The following is a 20480-nucleotide window of genomic DNA, read 5'->3' as shown; positions in this document are numbered from 1 at the left end:
TGGCGCCAGGGCCATGGAGGCGGGAACCCCGTATTGCCACCTCTCCTGGTCCTGTTCCCCTCTAGCGCCCGGGGGGGGGGGTTAATATGTTGGATGAACACAGGAGGAAAACTTCCTCATTTTCCCTGATTCAAAATGGCTGCCACCTCCCATTGCTGTCCTTGGGGCTGAAGCCAGCACGGCGGCCGCCATTTCCCTCTGGGCCGGCGGCTGGGGGCCCGTGGAGCTGCCCTAAGCAAAGATGGCCGCCATCTCCCCTTGTTTTCCATGAGGTAGAAGCCAAGATGGCCCCCCCTGCGTGGGGCGTGGGCCGGACTGGGAGTGGGCGCAGGACTCGGCTGCGAGGCGCTTCAGAGAGAGACCCTGGGAAAGGTGGATGGGAAGAGTGAGGGGGGCGGGCGGGAGGGGGGCAGGGGATGTGGGGGTAGGAGGGAGGCTGAGGGAGGGGGTCAGGGGATGTGGGGGTAGGAGGGAGGCTGAGGGAGGGGGCAGGGGATGTGGGGGTAGGAGGGAGGCTGAGGGAGGGGGCAGGGGATGTGGGGGTAGGAGGGAGGGGGGCAGGGGATGTGGGGGTAGGAGGGAGGCGGAGGGAGGGGGCAAGGGATGTGGGGGTAGGAGGGAGGGGGGCAGGGGATGTGGGGGTAGGAGGGAGGCTGAGGGAGGGGGCAGGGGATGTGGGGGTAGGAGGGAGGGGGGCAGGGGATGTGGGGGTAGGAGGGAGGCGGAGGGAGGGGGCAGGGGATGTGGGGGTAGGAGGGAGGCGGAGGGAGGGGGCAGGGGATGTGGGGGTAGGAGGGAGGGGGACAGGGGATGTGGGGGTAGGAGGGAGGCTGAGGGAGGGGACAGGGGATGTGGGGGTAGGAGGGAGGGGGCAAGGGATGTGGGGGTAGGAGGGAGGCTGAGGGAGGGGGCAGGGGATGTGGGGGTAGGAGGGAGGGGGACAGGGGATGTGGGGGTAGGAGGGAGGCTGAGGGAGGGGGCAAGGGATGTGGGGGTAGGAGGGAGGCGGAGGGAGGGGGCAGGGGATGTGGGGGTAGGAGGGAGGCTGAGGGAGGGGGGCAGGGGATGTGGGGGTAGGAGGGAGGCTGAGGGAGGGGGGGCAGGGGATGTGGGGGTAGGAGGGAGGGGGACAGGGGATGTGGGGGTAGGAGGGAGGCTGAGGGAGGGGGCAAGGGATGTGAGGGTAGGAGGGAGGCGGAGGGAGGGGGCAGGGGATGTGGGGGTAGGAGGGAGGCTGAGGGGGGGTACAAGGGTTAGGGGGGATGGGAGGGAGGTAGAGGAGGTGCAAAGGACAAAGTTGGGGTGGGAGATGGAGGGATCAGATAACAGTTCCCCCAGCCATGGGTGGTTGTGGGGTAGGGGAGTCCCCACGGAGCAGCCAGGGAAAGGCCGTGTTGCAGTGTCACCATTCTCACGGATGGATCGCAAGTCACCGGATTTGGGCGCCTGCAGCAGGAACTGCCGTGATGGTGCAAGAGGCTGGATCTCCCAAATGTCAGGGCTGGGTACACGGATAGAACTGGGCAGGAACCTTAGGGCTGAGGATGCAGACCAGCCCTGCCTTCATATATGGTCCTGGAGCAGAGAGAGGGTCCCGGGGCAGCAAGAGGCAGGGGAGAGGGAAGTTGAGAAAGTGGTGATGTGGGACCCAGTCAGAGGAAAAGCCCTGGGGCAGTGGCTGGTACATTAGATTAATAGATTGCAAGGCCAGAAGGGACCACTGTGATCGTCTAGTCTGACCCCTGTATAGCACAGGCCACAGAACTGCCCTACAATAATTCCTAGAGCAGATATTTGAGAAAAACGTCCAATCTTGATTTAAAAATCATCAGTGATGGAGAATCCCGCACAACCCTTGATAAATTATTCCAATGGTTACTTACTCCCACTGTTAAAAATTTACCCCTTATTTCCAGTCTGAATTTCTCTAGCTTCAACTTCCAACTGTCAGATCATGTTATGCCTTTGTCTGCTCGATTGAAAAGCCCATTAGTAAATACTTTTCCCCTGTGGAGGTAGTTTATAGACTGTGATCAAGTCAATCCTTAACCTTCTCCTGGTTAAGCTAAATAGATTGAGATCCTTGAGTGCTGGTGCCGGGTCGAAGACAGCAATAGGAAATGGATGGCAGTTCCCTTATCATAGAGGTGAGGGATGCTAAGCGGGGTCTCCATCCGATCAGGCAAAGAGAGGCGTGCATTTCTGAATGCATTAAAGGTTGACTTTTCAACCTGAAATTGTCGCATACATTGGCAAAGGAATAGAAACAGACTAAAAAACACTATTTGATTTTTTTTTAAGAAAACATGATTTCTTGGGCCAGTTTCATGATTCTTGAGGGTCTGACGCATGACTTTTGATCTCTTGAGGTGAGACCCTCTCCTGTTGGTGGGTTCTCTCACCTGCAGGCCCCCATGCCTGTGCAGCAGAGGAAGGTGAAGGGCACTCCATCTGACATCTACGAGTCCAAGGATGAAGGGACAGCCAACGCGCAAGCCGGACCAGCTGCTGTCATTGCAGGTGCAGGGGTCTCCTCCCACAGCAAGGGGAAGGGTGACCCAACCACTCAGTCTCCTTTCTCCCCCTGCGCCCCTGAGACGGGTGCCCTGACCCCCTCCCTGGTCTGTGCCCAGCCTTGCCAGACCCTACCTGCCAAACGCCTCCCTCTTCTCATGTGACAATGGTGAAGAATAACAGAAAGAGGTTCTATCGCAATAAGGGAAATAGGGTGATCCCTAAAGCTCCTCTGCCTCTTTCACTGCAGAGCGGCTCCCCACAGCCTTCCCAGCCCCACTCCTGCCTGGCCCACCCTGATCTCTAGGACCTATGCTCCTGTCGACACTGCATCCTATCTGCCTCCTTAATCCACTGACCAGGGCCAGAATTGGCAGGGAGGCTGCCTGGAGATGTGATCAAGGAGGATTTCTGCTGGAGGATAGCATGGGGGTGCCCCTGTCTGGGGAGATCAGGAAAGGTTTCTGTCAGGAAGTCACCCCCATTTTGCTGGGTTCCATGGCTGCAGGCTGCCTTACCTGGACAGCTAGGACACAGCACACAAGGATTCCCTGCGCCATCCAAGAGGCAGGTAGCCGGGTGCTGGAAGACCATGAAAAGAGAGCACCTTGGCTGCCAATCTGTTTAACTTAGTTGTGTAGGACAAGGTCGTTATTATTAACGTAGCTCCTAGAGGCCCACCCAAGCTCAGGGCCCCATTGTGCTGCTGCTGTATGAACACAGTGGGAGAGAGTCTCTGATCTGAAGCGCTTAAATAGACATGTGGGAGAAAGGCAGTATCGTTATCCCCATTTTACAGACAGGGAGCTGAGGCACAGAGAAGAAAGGCCAGGTTCACAAAGGGGTTTAGGGCCTAACTACCTTTTTAGCCACCTGAGTCCAATATTTAGGTGCTCCTGATGTTCTCAGAACCACTGCTCAGCTGCTGCCTAACCCAGTAGGTACTTAAGTTTACTAGGTACCTATGTTTCTGCTGGTAGTTGGCTTTACTTATGCCTAGCTCATGGCACTGCCCCACAGCTAATGAGCTGCTCAGAGCCCTAGCTCAAGCCAAAGCCCTGGGAGCCCTGAAACAAGATTCTCAAACTACATGTTCCTCCATCTGTCTCACTAGTGGGGCATGATCCCCCTCAGTGCATACCTATGGCTTGGAGCCTGCACAAAAGACAGCCAGGTGTGTGTGTCCCAGAATACCCAGTAGCCCAGTGGATAGGGCACTCGGCTGGGATGTGAGAGACTCTTGAACCCAGGTTTTCCACATCCCAGGTGAGAGCCTTAAACACCAGCCTATCCGGGGGGGTGGGGGGAGTTGCAGCTGCTCTCACAATCTCTTTCCATTTGTGTAAATAAATAACTATTTATTGGAGCAGGGACTGAACCTGACTCTCCCCCATCCCAAATGAGTGCCCAAACCACCAAGAGTCAGTCTCTCACTTTCCCTGGCCCAATGAATATTTAGTGATTTGTACCACATGGAATAGCTCCAACATACAAGACTGGGAGAGCCTCACCTCCGAATAGCCAACAGCCTAGCATTTGGGGCATTCACCTGGCTTCAAGCATCTGCTCCAAATCAGGCAGAACAGGAATTTAAATCTGGGTCACCCACATCCCAGGTGGGAGCCCCTACCACTAGGCTATTGGCTTAGGCACCTAACTCCAGAAGAGGGTTCCCAGCTGAGGATCCCAAGCAGAAGGAAGTGCATGTTCATGTTCTCCATTTCCTTCCTGTTAGCATCTCCCAGTGCATCTCCATGGTGGCTCTCTGCCACCATCCTTGGGCCAATCTGCCTGATCTTGCTGATTCTGGTGATCATGATGGCTCAACAGGGTGAGTGTTTCATAATTCATAGATTATAAAGCCAGAAAGGACCATTCTCATCATCTGATATGATGTCCTGTAGAACACGGGAGTAACTGAATTAATTATTTTTGAACTACAGCAGATCTTTTAGAAAAAAAATCCAATCTTGATTTCAAAATTGTCAGTGATTGAAAATCCACCATGGCCCTTGGTAAGTTGGGCCAATGGTGGTTTACCCTCCCTGTCGGAAAACTGAGGTTCTAGCCAGAATTTGTCTAGCTTCTATTTCTAGACATTGGGTCTTGTTATACCTTTGCTACATTGAAGAGCCCTCTAGTATTAAATTTCTGTGCCCCATGTAGATATAGACTGTGATCAAGTTACCCTTTAACCTTGTCTTTCTTAAGTTAAATAGACTGAGCTCCTTAAATCTATCACAGTATAATGCAAGTTTTCCAATCCTTTAATAATTCTCCTGGCTCATTTCCTGAACCCTGTCCAGTTTTCAAAATCCTTTCTGAATTGTGGACACCAGAACTGGGCACAGTATTGCAGTAGCACTCGCACCAGTACCAAATACAGAGATAACAGAACCTCCCCAGTCCTACTCAGAATTCACTTGTTTATACATCAGAGAATCACATTAGCCCCTTTTGGCCACAGTGTCACACTGGATGCTTATGTTCAGCTGACTGTCCACCATGACCCTGAAATCTTTGTCAGGGTCTTACGTTTGGCCATATTAAAACTCATATTGTTTGCTTGTGTCCAGCTTGCCAAATGATCCAGCTTGCTCTGGATCAGTGACCTGTCCTCTTATTCATTTACTGCTCCCCCAGTCTTTTTGCCTTTTGAAAACTTTATCAGTGGTGATTTTCCATTCTCTTCCAGGTCACTGATGAAAATGTTAAATAGTGTAGGGCTAAAACCCAATCCCTGCGGGAACTCACTAGAAACACACCTGCTTGATGATGATTCTCTGTTTACAGTTACATTCGGAGACCTATCTTTTATCCGGTTTTTAATCCATTTAATGTGTCCTATGTTAAATTTATATTCTAATTTTTAATGAAAATGTCATGTAGTATCAAGTCAAATGCCTTACAAAAGACTGAATATATTATGTCAACACTGTTGCCTTTATCAATCAAACTTGTAATCTCATCACAAAAAGATACCAATTAATTTGACAGGATCTGTTTTCTATAAACCTGTGTTGATTGGCATTAATTATATTACCCTCCTTTAATACTTTATTAATGGGGTCCCGTATCTGCTGCTCCACTATGCTGCCTGGAATTGATATCAGACTGACAGGCCTATAACTATGCAGGCCATCCTGTTTACTTTTTTTAAATATTGGCACAACATTAGCTCTCTTACTGTCTTTGGGAACTTCTCCAGTGTTCGAAGAATTATTGAAAATCACCATAAATGGTCCAGCCTGCTCCTCAGCCAGTTGATTTAAAAATGTCTGTCTTAGTAGCTATTATTTAACATCCTTATGAGTTACCACTGGAATGGAAGGAGTGTCATCATCATGATCTGGTATGAGTACATCTATTTCTTCCCAAATATACAACAGAAATATTTACTGAACACTTCTGCCTTTTCTGCATTATTAATTCTATCATTTCAGTCTAGTAATAGACCAGTCCCATTGTTAGGATACTTTTTGTTACAAATATATTTTTAAAAGTTCTATTGTACTTAATTATGCTGACCATTGATGTCTCCTGGTGCCCCTTTGCTTCCCTTATCAGTTTTCTACAGTTCCTAATTTGTGATTTATATTCATTATTGTTGACTTCCCTTTTCTTCTGCTTATTATGTATTGAAGGTTTTTATAGCTGCCTTCATAACCTCTCTAAAAAAGGCTGGTGTTTTAACCAGCATGGCCTTCTTCCCTGATTGTGGCATAGTGATTTTGGGGCATGTAGTAAAGTGTTCTTAAACACTTCCCTATTACCATTCACATTTTTTGATTAGGTTCTTCCTCCCAGCTGATTTGGCTCATAATTATTTTCAGTTTTGTGAAATTGGCCCTTTTGAAGCACTATAAGTATCTATATTACTGGTTTGGACATTATTCTGTTTGCACATTATAAATTTGATCAGGTCATGATCACTTGTGTGTAATCAACTACTAATTTTTATTTCTGTGATCAGTTCATCTTTATCTGTCAAGACAAATACAGACTGCTTCTGTATTGGCTGCAACACTTTTTTACTTAGAAAATTGTCATCTATATTATTTAGAAATCCAGTAATGTTTTAGTACTGATCCAGTGATGTTTTAGCATCAGACCGCCAACACATGTCACTGAAATTGAAGTCCCCGGTGATCACACAGCTTTTTCCCCCCTACATATTATAGTTAGGTATGTGAGGATCCAGTCATCCTCTTCTCCCTAATGTGATTTGCTGGTCTGTAGCAGACACCAACTAACACTCATCTTATGCTTTATCTGATAGGACATTGATCCATAACTATTCAGTCCTCCATCAGCCATTCTTTTATTTTGACCAGGATTGACATCAAGTTGACAGGGCAATATAATTACCCGGATCATCCCATTTACCCATTTTAAATATTGGCACAACTTTCATTTTCTTCCAGTTCTCTAGAACTTGCCCAGTATTCCAAGACTTATTGAGAATCAACATTAATGGTCCAGAGCTTGCTCTTCTAAACCCATTTGATCCAAGTAATCCAGACCTGCTCATTTTAGAATGTCTGACATTAGTGGCTACTATTTAACATCCTCCTGAGTTACTGTTGGAATGCAAAGTATTTACTCATCATCATCATCAGACTATATTATCTGAATTTTCCCAAATAGAGAACAGAATATTTGACCACTGTCTTTTTTGCATTTCACTTGTTAATCTGTAATGTAAAGTGATTATTCAGTCCCATCTTTCTTACTCAACCTTCCAGCTGCTGCTTTCCATGGGGCTGGGGATTTATCAGTTACTTGTAAGACATGGCTCAAGCCCCGTCACTTGTACACTGCACAGTCCTCCCCCCGCAGGACACTTACAGGTGACAATGAACGATGGACTGAGTTAGAAACAGAGGAGGAACTGGCAGTTTGTGGGGCCCTCACGGGAGTAACATTCACCACCTCATCTGTGACCCCTCATGCCAATGAGCCCCTCAGGCTCTAGCAAGCTCTGTGGCCTCTGATGTCCCCGTTTGTGAACCTGGAAGCCAGGAATCAGTCCTAGTTCTATGTTCCAGTTGGTGAGGTGGGTAGGGCTTCTAAGTAATTGACCCTCTGGCCTGGCCCTCTAATTGTCCTGTAGACTGAAACTCAAGGGAGGCAGGGCCAGAATATCTTCATTGGCACTGGGGATCAGATTAGGCCTGAGTCCTGCCATTTTAATGCCCAGTACAAGACCTGCCTCTTGGAGTGAGACCTCTCACCTAAGGTTCTGCCATGGAAAACATCCACCTAGACTGATCCGACCTGCAGACGTGGCTATAAATGGGGTGCAGAGTGACATCCATCTTTGAACATGTATAATCGTGACCCCATCAATCAGTACAGAGGTACAGTCATAGGCACAATGAAGTGCAGGTGGAGAGACACTCAGGACCTCGCATGGGGAATCAGAGCTGGGACATTAGCTGTTGTATTGTGAGGTTCATGGTAGATCAGGGCCCTCTGGATAGACCAAAGGTGCCACAATGGGGGATTCTGGTTTTACAGACCAGCTCTGAACTCCTCCTGGACCATCAGAAGTCAAAGGTTATTTCCGTGGTCATTGGAATGGTAACTGTAGGTGCCTAGATACCATGGTGATGGATGGGGGAAGGAGACCAAAGCCCTGAGTTAAGTGGGGAAGTGGGATACCAGGAGGAAGCACGAGCAGGAGAGCACGAGAGGGGAGGGCTCCTGTCTCATACTGAGAAGGAGGGATGATCAGCGATTTATCTTAAGTGCCTATACACAAATGCAAGAAGCCTGGGAAACAAGCAGGGAGAACTGGAAGTCCTGGCACAGTCAAGGAATTATGATGTGACTGGAATAACAGAGACTCGGTGAGATAACTCACATGACTGGAGCACTGTCATGGATGGATATAAACTGTTCAGGAAGGACAGGCAGGGCAGAAAAGATGGGGGAGTTGCATTGTATGTAAGAGAGCAGTATGACTGCTCAGAGCTCCGGTATGAAACTGCAGAAAAACGTGAGAGTTTCTGGATTAAGTTTAGAAGTGTGAGCAACAAGTGTGATGTCGTGGTGGGAGTCTGCTATAGACCACCGTACCAGGGGGATGAGGTGGATGAGGCTTTCTTCTGGCAACTAAGGGAAGTTACTAGATTGCAGACCCTGGTTCTCATGGGAGACTTCAATCACCCTGATATCTGCTGGGAGAGCAATACAGCATGCAGAGACAATCCAGAAAGTTTTTGGAAAGTGTAGGGGACAATTTCCTGGTGCAAGTGCTGGAGGAACCAAGTAGGGGCAGAGCTGTTCTTGACCTGCTGCTCACAAACCGGGAAGAATTAGTAGGGGAAGCTAAAGTGGATGAGAACCTGGGAGGCAGTGACAATGAGATTGTAGAGTTCAGGATCCTGACACAAGGAAGAAAGGAGAGCAGCAGAACATAGACCCTGGACTTCAGAAAAGCAGACGTTGACTCCCTCAGGGAACTGATGGGCAGGATTCCCTGGGAGAATAACATGAGGGGGAAAGGAGTCCAGGAGAGCGGGCTGTATTTTAAAGAATCCTTATTGAGGTTACGGGAACAAACCATCCCGATGCGTAGAAAGAATAGTAAATATGGCAGGCGACCAGCTTGGCTTAACAGTGAAACCCTTGCTGATCTTAAACACAAAAAAGAAGCTTACAAGAAGTGGAAGATTGGACAATTGACCAGGGAGGAGTATAAAAATATTGCTCAAGCATGCAGGAGTGAAATGAGGAAGGCCAAATCACACTTGGAATTGCAGCTAGCAAGAGATGTTAAAAGTAACAAGAAGGGTTTCTTCAGGTATGTTAGCAACAAGAAGAAAGTCAAGGAAAGTATGGGCCCTTTACTGAATGGGGGAGGCAACCTAGTGACAGAGGACGTGGAAAAAGTTAATGTACTCAATGCTTTTTTTGCCTCTTTCTTCACGAACAAGGTCAGCTCCCAGACTACTGCACTGGGCAGCACAGCATGGGGAGGAGGTGACCATCCCTCTGTGGAGAAAGAAGAGTTTTGGGACTATTTAGAAAAGCTGGATGAGCACAAGCCCCTGGGCCCAGATTCAATGCATCCAAGGGTGCTGAGGGAATTGGCTGGTGTGAAAACTCATGGCAATTGGGAGAAGTCCAGAGGATGACTGGAAAAAGGCTAATGTAGTGCCCATCTTTAAAAAAGGAAAGGAGGAGGATCCGGGGAACTACAGGCTACTCAGCCTCACCTCAGTCCCAGGAAAAATCCTGGAGCAGGTCCTCAAGGAATCAATTCTGAAGCACTTAGAGGAGAGGAAAGTGATCAGGAACAGTCAGCATGGATTCACCAAGGGCAAGTCATGCCTGACTAATCTAATTGCCTTCTACGACAAGATAACTGGCTCTGTGGATGAGGGGAAAGCAGTTGATGTGTTATTCCTTGACTTTAGCAAAGCTTTTGACTCGGTCTCTCACAGTATTCTTGCCAGCAAGTTAAAGAAGTATGGGCTGGATGAATGGACGATAAGGTGGATAGAAAGCTGGCTAGATCTTCGGGCTCAACAGGTAGTGATCAATGGCTCCATATCTAGTTGGCAGCCGGTATCAAGCGGAGTGCCCCAAGGGTTGGTCCTGGGGCCTGTTTTGTTCAATATCTTCATTAACGATCTGGAGGATGGTGTGGATTGCACCCTCAGCATGTTTGCAGATGACACTAAACTGGGAGGAGAGGTAGATACGCTGGAGGGTAGGGATAGGATACAGAGGGCCCTAGACCAATTGGAGGATTGGGCCAAAAGAAATCTGATGAGGTTCAACAAGGACAAGTGCGGAGTCCTGCACTTAGGACGGAAGAATCCCATGCACCGCTACAGACTAGGGACGAAATGGCTCGGCGGCAGTTCTGCGGAAAAGGACCTAGGGGTGACAGTGGACGAGAAGCTGGATATGAGTCAGCAGTGCGCCCTTGTTGCCAGGAAGGCCAATGGCATTTTGGGCAGTATGAGTAGAGGCACTCTGGTCCTGTGGTGACTCTGGCTGTATAAATACCTGCTTAGGTACAGATAAGCATAAAAAGGATTTGACCCATGACCTCTGGGTTGTGGGATGTTGCTGATCTCCCTCTACAAACATACAGCCTTGAGTACATTTGGAATATCCCCAATGTAAATATTGATGGTTCTGTTACTGGGAGGGGGGATGGATCCGGTGGCCAAATAGGTCTCTGTCATCTGTCATGTAATGAGTTAACATTTGTCAGCCCCATCTGAAATGTACGATATGCAAGTTCCAAGCATTTGTTTGGATTATTTGTCGATAAAATGCAGGGAGCGCCCATCTCTGATATTTTCTGTAGAGAAGCCAGTTTCAAAACAGTGGTGCTGATTTCCCTCTCATTCACCCTGGGGTGAATAAGGAACGACTTCTCTGATATCAGTGAAATTTGACTAGTGTAAAATTGGTGCAAGCAAGAGGAAACCCATGCCTCACATTCCATCTGTACCCCGACATGCTCACAGTCCATCTCATGCTGTAAAACACCCCAGGATGATCAGTGCTGGAGCAATGCACTGGCTCTGAGCACTGTCTTATGATTTTTCTTGTGTCTTTAAAGTTTACCAGCTGTCCCAGAAATCAGAGCAACAGCTGGAGGTCACTGAAATGGAAAACATAGTCCACTTGATTATGTAAAGAGTTGTCACTTTGGATGGGCTAGCACCAGCAGGAGAGTGAATTTGTGTGGGGGGGTGGAGGGTGAGAAAACCTGGATTTGTGCTGGAAATGGCCCACCTGTTGATCACTTTAGATAAGCTATTACCAGCAGGACAGTGGGGTGGGAGGAGGTATTGTTTCATGATTTCTGTGTGTATATAAAGTCTGCTGCAGTTTCCACGGTAAACATCTGATGAAGTGAGCTGTAGCTCACGAAAGCTCATGCTCAAATAAATTGGTTAGTCTCTAAGGTGCCACAAGTACTCCTTTTCTTTTTGCGAATACAGACTAACACGGCTGTTCCTCTGAAAATAGTCCTCTTGGACACTCTGCAGCAGCTGACAACTGGCAAGGGTAAGGAATTACAGCTACAGCCTCTGAGGAAAAAACTCCACCCATCCACCAGTTCCTCCCTCTCCCCCTTACACCCTCAGCTAATCTCTCCTTTACCTATACTCCTACCTATCTCTGATCCCTCCCTGGATCATTCTCTAAGCTCTCACTCTCTCCCTATATTCTTCTCTATCTTTCCTTCCATCCTTATTTATTCTCTCTGTTCCAGATCTTTATCTGATCTGTCTTCCTTTTACTGTGTTCATCACCATGGGAACTCAGTGCCTACTAATTCTTGTCTCCATCTCCCTATAACTCCTGTTCTCAGAAGATGGGCTATAACTGTCCCTCACTCCTGACCCACCCTCCTCACTGAGATGAGAACTCATGATACCAGTTTACTATGCATCCTACTTATTGCTTGAAGAAAGGAGCTGATGGTAAAAGGCAGTAGGGCCAGCTGAACTGCTCAGGGTGAGAAGACATGTGCAGGGGTGGGTCAGCAGTTCAGAATTCTGAGCAAGGGGAATTTCCCATCATCCTTCACACCCAGCAGTGCGGAGCTCCGGTAACAAAATGATCTTGCAGAACGAGGATTGAAAGTCTGTCTGTTTTTCCTTTTCTTCAAGAGGACAACTGCAGCATGTGTGAGGTGGACTGGGACCAGCAGGCAGCCAGCTGTTACTCCTTTTCTAAGAATGCGAAATCCTGGCATAACAGCTTAGATGCTTGTACTGCAATGTCGGCCAGTCTGGTGAAGATAGACACGAAGAAGGAGCTGGTACAGAGCCGCCTCCTCTTCTCTTCTTTATTGATATTGGTTGCTGATAAGACAATTGCATACACACTGACGCTATGTTTACACTACTCAGCTTTTGGCCACACGCAGTGTAGCCACTGTTTGTCGGCAGGAGAGAGCTCTCCTGCCGACAGTAAACTGCCGCCCCCAATGAGTAGCGTTTGTGTTGTCACCAGGAGAGCGCTCCTGCCCACAACGTGCTGTTCGCACCATAACTTGTCGTCTGCAAAACTTTTGTCTTTCTGGGGGGGGTATTTTTTTAACACCTCTGAATGACAGAAGTTTTGTCTTTCACTTGCCAGCGTAGACGAAGCCTTAGTATCTGTGGCAGTCTGGGGAGGAGCGAAGGGGGGGATGACTGGCTAGGACATGAGGCCTGTCATCTCCAATGCACCAGTTCCAGCCCAGACCCAAGTCAGTAGTGACATCTTCCATTGAGTTCCCAGTGAGTGTTAACTGGCCTTCTTGTTGTCATCCTCGTTAGAATCCAAGGATGGAACAGGCTATGGGAGATAATACCTCTTCTCCTATAGAAGTCATCATGCAGAGCACGAGGAGAAGGGAGCTTGCCCTCGGAGTTCAGTTTCTGCTTCTGTCATTGTAGATCCTTTAAAGAGCACAAAGTGCATTTAAAGAACAGTTAGGTCTTATTAGTTAGCATTAGTGACTGGCAGACCCATTGCAAATGACTGAACTTTGTGAATTAGCAAGCAAGTGAAAAAGTCAAGCTAACTATCTATGGAACTCACTTCTGCAGGATACTGAGGCAAATAATTTAGAGAGATTTAGGAAGGAATCCAATTTCTGCCTGAATGAGAAGAGCATTTAACAACGTGAGCTCAAATAAGAGAGCTAGGGCCATTGATCCTTGTGCTTCAGGGCATAAAAAAATCAGCTAACTGGGGAGTCATGGAGGAATGACCTCCATGCTGCTGTATTGTACAGTGGGCAAGATGCATTATGGGTCTTTTCCTACCTCGTGGTGAAGCATCCAGCAGTGGCCCCTCATGGCGGTGAGCTACTGCATGAGATGGGCCATCGCTGTGCTCTGGTTTGGCAGTTCTTGGGCCCTTGGTTCCTGCTTTTATTCCTCCTTGCCAAGAATAATCTATGTGGAACTCTTGTTTGGGAACAGCACAGAGGGGTAGGATGGTTTGGGGGTTAAGTCAGGAACTAGGAGCCAGGAAATCTGGGGTCTGTTCCATTGGTTCAGTACGTGACCCTGGGAGGGTCACTTAGGCCAATGTTATCAATCACGGAGGCCTACAGAGTCAGACACCTCTACCCATAGTTTAGACAATTAAATCGTTGGCCTGATTTCCAGAGGGACTCAGCCCCTGTTCTCACCCAGATGCTTTCAAAGGGGAAAAAATGATTATTCGGGGATTGATTGTTGTCCTTTGCTGTTCGGAGCAGGCGTTCTTGAAAAATGAGATCTCCAAACGCGTGTACGTGTACCGGGGACAGCAGTTCAGCTTCAATTTCTGGACAGGGCTGAACTACGACAATGACATCGGGAACTGGACGTGGGCTGACGGCTCCCCTTTCTCCTTCCAGCTGTACGTCTCTCCTCGCTGCCTGTGCCCATTCAAGGGCACTGATCCAGTTCAATACTGGCTCTGAACGGGGTAGCTCCTCCTCCATAAATGGGGATAACCGTTAGAACCGGTCATCAGAACATTTTTTCCCGCAACAAATGGCTTTTCATAAAAAATTTTCATTTTTTTCAAAATTTTCCAATTTTCAAACTGAAAAGCTTGTGGTAAAAATTTCCACTTTTCAGTCAAAAGGTTTTGGTTTTGATTTTCAGAAACCAAACATTTTTACCAAAATGAGAATATTTAGGGGGAAATTTTTTTAAAAAAAAAAAGGCCAGGTGGAATATATGTAGTTTCTGAGCAGCTCTAACCACAATGATCCCCCTTTGCAAAGTGCTTTGGGACCTTTGGCTGTAAAGTGACAAGTATCGTTTATTACAGCATACCAGATTTAGAGTAAATCTCAGGAAAAACTTCCTAACTGTAAGTCCAGTAGGACTGTGGAGCAGACGCCTAGGAAAGTCGTGGAATCTCTTTCACTGGAGGTTTTCAAAAAGAGGCCCTCTGTCTTGGGTGGTTTAGACACAACAAATCCTGCATCTTGGCAGGGGATTAGACTAGATGACCCTTGAGGTCCCTTCTGTGATTATTGGTGTCCCCAGGCTGTGCCTATTCAGGTGACTTTGCGCAAACCTCATACCGGATAGCTGTTCACAAGCCACCACCCATGCAGCTCAGTCTCCTATGCTATGGCTATGGTGGCTAGGAGGCTCTCATTGGCTCATGACTATGCTGGCAGAGGCTCCAAGGAATGAATGAGCCACATAGACTGAGCTCCCCTAGGAATGGGGCACATCCGCAATGAGGGGAGTGGGAGAAAAACACGCACCAGCAGGGAGGTGGGAGAAAACTTGCACTTCTGCTGGCCTTCAAACAAGCCCCCATGCCTCTCCAAGCCCATCATAAGAAGCAAGCACCCCACAGACCAGGACACACCTCATGATTTAAATCACTAGTCAGGAAGACTCGTTTTAATCATGGTTTTCTACATAAAAGTGCATTCTTGTTGGTAGTTATAACCTTAATACATATTCTTCACAACACAGAGACAGATGTAGGTTTCATTTTTAGAAGGTACACACTATACATTTTTAAACAGTGATTTATTTTGAAAACTTTTCAGATAAGTTTTACAGCTATGTCAGAAAATGAATGATTGTTTGGATATTTCACTTACCAAAGGTAATTGAAACAGATATTTATGAAGTCATTGGGAGGTGCACTATCTCCAATTCAACAGGTTAATCATTAATATTTGGAGGATTTTCTTGCCATGCTGTATTAGGAGGAGAACATCACCAGACAGACATTTAAATTGTTTTATTTAACTAAAACAACAATGTTAAGTATTCTGGATATTTTTCTTCAACAGCAAACATATAATATTTTAACAAAAAAGCATATGTCCCTCACTTCTCGCATTTATCTCCAGACTTCTTATCCTTGTCCAGATCTATTCCGCCCCAACAATCTTCTATTCATTGAACTTTTTGAAACTTTGCACTTTTAGAGAGAGGTAAGGGATTGACCTGTGTACACAAATTTGCAGAGGGACAATAGGGTTGAGGTCTGTTATTTCTCACCTCTATATATTATTTATTTATTTTAAAACGTTTTTGTGGTTAACAAACATGTTACCTCTGGAGACACAAATCCACAGTTTGAGTACTGCAAAACTAAGCATCTGTTATGGTGTCTTCTAGGCTGAGCACTGAGTCCCACTGGATAGATAGAAAGATTAACCTAAATAATCTATACCGAAGCCCCTGCAACCCCATCAGATTGGGTCCCTAATCCATGAACTATTGGAACTCATTTACAAAACTTTTCTGAAACATTACATGAATATATTGGCTCATTCTATAGAATTAGGATTTATAATCCCTGTTCCATGATAAGATATCTTTGAGCTATAATGTATCTTAATTAAAACTATCTTTAGATAGGTTTTTTTTTCCTCAAAAAGCATTATATCATATCTGATGTAAGTAAAAAAAAACCATTTTAAATAAAAAATCCGAATTTTTTAATTTTTATTTTTTAAATCATTGATTTTTTTTTCCACTCTGGGACACACTGACTCCAAGTGGCACCAGATTCTGCCAGAACAACAGATGCAAAACCTGCAGACATAGCTCCACTGGCACAGTGATCAACACCCCTCACAACACACCTTTCAAGATCCCTGGGTCCTGTGTGGTGTACCTCATCTAGTGTATATGTGCCCAATAATAACTATGTGCGTGAAACCAGGCAGTCACTACACGCTCAAATGAACTCACATAGGGAAATGAGAAAGGACAAAAACACCCTAATTCGTGTGGGCGAACACTTTGCACGAAACAATCACTCAATCTGACTCTCAGTCTCAAAGGAAATCTGCACAACACCTTCAAAAGGCGAGCCTGGAAACTTAAATTCATAAGTTTGCCAGACACTAAAAATCCTGGACTGAACAGAGACAATCTGTGACTCACTAACAACCCTTCCCTCCCCCCCCCCCCCCCGCTGCCTTTTTTCCTCCCTTTCTTTATTGCCTAGCACTGGAGGGTTATTAAAAGGCCACTTCACCTTGAACTGTCTCTTGAAATATGTATATAGTGTAGTTGTAGCTGTGTTGGTCTCAGGATATTAGAGAGGCAAGGGAGGGGGAGATAATAGCTTTTATTGGACCAACTTCGGTTGGTAAGAGAGACAAGCTTTGAGCCACACAGAGCTCTTCTTGAGGTCTGGGCCTCAAAAGCCTGTCTCTCTCTCCAACAGAAGTAGGTCCAATAACAAATAGTAGCTCGGCCACCTTGTCTCCCTTGAAATATTATGTTAACTACTTAGCCCTGGTCTACATTGGGCGCGGGGGGGGGGGAGGAATTGACCTAAGATACGCAACTTCAGCTACGAGAATAGCGTAGCTGAAGTCAACGTATCTTAGGTTGACTTACCTCACATTCTAACGGCGCGGGGTCGACTGCCGCCGTTGCCCCGTCAACTCCGCTTCCGCCTCTCGCCGCGGTGGAGTACAGAAGTCGACAGCAGAGCGATCGGGGATCGATTTTATCGCGTCTACACTAGACGCGATAAATCGATCCCTGATAGATCGATCACTATCCGGCAGGTAGTGTAGACATACCCTTAGGCTAAACAATCTGTTCCACCTCGTATTTAACTGTGACCTTTATACCTTTTCCAGAGCTGAAGAAGAGCTCTGAGTGGCTCGAAAGCTTGTCTCGCTCACCAACAGACGTTGGTCCAATAAAAGATTTTACCTCACTCACCTTGTCCCTGCTGGACACAGAGACGCACATGGTGATGGGAGCCATATAAGAACCTACCATTAGCAAAATGGCAACATGGGCCTGACTATGCAGTGCCTGGCCCTGTGTGTCAGGCAAAGTGGGTGTTAAATACATTCAGATTTGGTTTTCCTCCCCCTTTGCAGAGGTGTCACTGATGACCGAGATGCCGGGCAGGGAAGACTCACCCAGGGTTGTCAATCTGACCCCCTCTCATTTATGCACTATGGTAAATGCACTTTGAAGACAATTCTTACCAAGGCAGCCAAGAAGGGGTAAATGCCCCAGCCTGTAGCTGTTCCCCCAGGGCTGGCAGTGAGATGGGGCTTGTGCTTGGCAGGTTCCGCGTCCAGGGAGCTGAAGGCTGTGCATACATACAGAAGGGGGACATCCGCCTGCAGAGCTGCACCAAACGGGAGGTTTATATCTGCGAGAAGCCAGCCAAGTTTGGGGGGAACTGAGAAGCAGGGCAGGTGCAGCAGAAGGAGTGGCCTCAGGGCCTCTGCAGATCTTCCCCATCCTGGCACCATGTGGGTGTCACGCTCAGCCTGTTCATCACAACTGCACTGAGCCCAGTGGGGACACCTGGCCAGGAACCTGCTACCAAGTTTTCCCTGTTGACGTTAGTTAAAGGTGTGTTGATAACAGCTGTAAGTTGCTCAGTTATTGACTATGCTTGAGGCAGTAAATAAAATGCTGATTTTAAAAAGCCAAAGAAGCCCTTGCGCTTTAGTCTATGTTTCCTCATAAATTGCTCTGGGTGGGGCTTCGTCTATGGCCCATTATGAGAATTAATTTTCTTTAATGGGTGATCAAGCTGGAATAGTCCACAATGAACTAGCCAGAGTGGATGATAAACTAAACAGTACTAAGACACCAGGAGCAGATGGTATCACCCAAGAGTTCTGAAGGAACTCAAATGTGAATTGCAGGACTACTAACTGGTATGTAACTGATCATTTAAATCAGCTGCTGTCCAAGATGAATGGAGGATAGCTAATGTGACACCGGTTTTTAAAAAAGGCTCCAGAGGGGATCCCACACTTTGTACTTCGTACAAGACTTGTTGCAGTTGTCTAGCAGTGGCAATATCAGTGATATACGTGGTTCTGTTTCAATCATGCAGCATCTGACTCTGCTCTGTTTCATTTCTTAGAGCGGGGCAGGGCCCCAGCTGGTGGCATGCTGAGCTAGCGTTTCCTCTGTGCAGTAAGTAGCTGGTTATCGGAACCGCAGCCGTATGGGCAGGGTGATTTCCCACCGTGCAATCTGCAAACATGTCCCAGCCTGAGGACTCCGGCTGCATCTTTTCTCTGTGGCTATTGACAGCCACCAGCTTCCCAAAGGCTCCATTTGTGGCTTCTGCTTCCACCCCTAATATTGGAGTTTTGTCACATCATATAATGTGGGGCTGCAGGCTCAGTCGGTAGAAACAGGAGGAGTGGGAAAGGCAGCCCTCGAGGCTCTGGTTAGAATGGCTACCAATGGTCCGTGGATATTGGCTGGAGCAGCAGTTACCCAGGGTGGGATGTAAAAGACCAGATTGTCTCCAGCAAACCAGGGCTATTGGCACTTTCTGACAAAAGAGTCCGGTCTGGACAGCTCAGGATTGTATGAATCCATACACAGATAACTCCCTACCTCCAGGGGGCAACTAAGTCCTCACACCATCAAATGAGATTGATGTCAATATATCTTAGGTGAATATTATTAAAGAAAAGAGATTTTAAAAGTATTTTTACCAGTTCTCCTTGGGATTCCACCTTAGTGAGTCTGGCTCCCTCCTTCTTGCAATATTTGACACACTCTGCTCCGGTTTTCTGGTGAGAGGAGATGAGGTAGCAGAACTCACCACAAGGCACCTAATTGTCCAGGCCCAGGCTGCATTTGCTGCCTTAGAAGACAAAGCAGCGGGTGGATTTTCCCCTCTTTGGAGGGATCAGGTGTGCTAGCGTATTAGGTGGTGCGTGAATGTGATTTACCAGCAGAACCCATACTAAGCTACCTGGTTACACACGGGAATAGTCAGCCCTCCGGTGGCACTCACTCACCATCTGAATTTGGTTCTGCTGTTACAGGGTGCAGGCCCCATCACTCCATTGATCAGTCACCTTAACCTGCTCTCAGGTGCCTTACAAACTCCTTCAGTTTCTTGGCCTGCCTTCGAAGAATTCCCATCACTCTCCTTGTTGTGCTGGTAGCATGGAAATATGAAATTCACGTTAACAATTAATGCAAAATGTACCAGGTTGGTTTGAATGAATTTATTTTGTCCTTTGCACTTTTACAGCCACAGGGTGAGAGGGGGTCTTTGAATAGCTCATCTTCTTCTAATAACCATAAAGAAAGCAAAAATATGCTTTTCTGAACTTCCTTTGCTGTCTGCTTATTTTAAGGTAATGAAAGCAGAAAGACAGCGGGGGGGGGTGGATGAATGGATCCAGTGGGATCAGAGAAACAACTAAAAGTTGCAAAAAGAAAAGGAGTACTTGTGGCACCTTAGAGACTAACCAATTTATTTGAGCGTAAGCTTTTGTGAGCTACAGCTCACTTCACTGGATACTGTAGCTCATGAAAGCTTATGCTCAAATAAATTGGTTAGTCTCTAAGGTGCCACAAGTACTCCTTTTGTTTTTGCAGCTTTTAGTTGTTTCTCTGATCCCACTGGATCAATTCATCCACTCCCCCCCCACCCCCCGCCGCTGTCTTTCTGCTTTCATTACCTTAAAATAAGCAGACAACAAAGGAAGTTCAGAAAAGCATATTTTTGCTTTCTTTATGGATATGGGAGGATTTTGGGGGGAAAGACGTTTCCAAACAGACTCTTTCCTAATAATAATAATACCGGTTAGACGTTTGGTGGTGGCAGCGAAAGTCCAAGGGCAAAAGGTAAAATAGTTTGTACCTTGGGGAAGTTTTAACCTAAGCTGGTAAAAGTAAGCTTAGGAGGTTTTCATGCAGATCCCCACATCTGTACCCTAGAGTTCAGAGTGGGGAAGGAACCTTGACATTTGTAAGCAGTGGTAGAGGTGGGATTCACTTGAAATCACTTTGAGATCAATTTGAGATTTTTTTAAACCAGAAGCAGAGATTGGAAAAGAGATTTTTTTTCCTTTGGGCTGCTGAAAAGCAGGTTTTTGGCTGAAAGCAGTAAGCGGGTTTTTTTTTCTCTGCTTCGGGGCCAGAGCAGAGACAAAAGGGATTTGTCTTTTGTGACCTGGAGTTTTCTCTACCTAAAGGCAGGGTAGTTAACCTCCTGCA

At 46.9% G+C, this 20480-nt stretch overlaps 1 protein-coding gene across 7 annotated transcripts; it reads left to right on the top strand.

Moving 5' to 3' along the window:
* The first annotated feature begins 211 nt into the window (after positions 1-211).
* On the top strand, positions 212-19490 carry LOC140905516 (natural killer cells antigen CD94-like). Of its 7 annotated transcripts, none has more exons than XM_073328974.1 (9): positions 212-372; positions 2370-2520; positions 4250-4345; positions 11102-11164; positions 11518-11553; positions 12162-12313; positions 13748-13890; positions 17366-17448; positions 17560-19489. In XM_073328974.1, exons 2-9 carry the CDS (start codon positions 2415-2417, stop codon positions 17787-17789), a joined length of 909 nt encoding a protein of 302 aa, XP_073185075.1. In that variant the 5' UTR covers positions 212-372; positions 2370-2414; the 3' UTR covers positions 17790-19489. The 7 variants fall into 7 exon arrangements, with proteins under 7 accessions (XP_073185075.1, XP_073185074.1, XP_073185076.1 ...); XM_073328973.1 differs by lacking the exon at positions 212-372 and adding an exon at positions 1288-2147; XM_073328975.1 differs by lacking the exons at positions 212-372; positions 4250-4345 and adding an exon at positions 1288-2147 and having other exon boundaries at positions 17560-19490.
* The last annotated feature ends 990 nt before the right edge of the window (positions 19491-20480 follow it).

The sequence above is a fragment of the Lepidochelys kempii genome, chromosome 1, assembly GCF_965140265.1.
Source record: "Lepidochelys kempii isolate rLepKem1 chromosome 1, rLepKem1.hap2, whole genome shotgun sequence".
Taxonomy (NCBI): Eukaryota; Metazoa; Chordata; order Testudines; family Cheloniidae; genus Lepidochelys; species Lepidochelys kempii.
The sequence above is the reverse complement of the archived record's forward strand: the minus strand, read 5'-3'. Positions and strand labels throughout refer to the sequence as shown.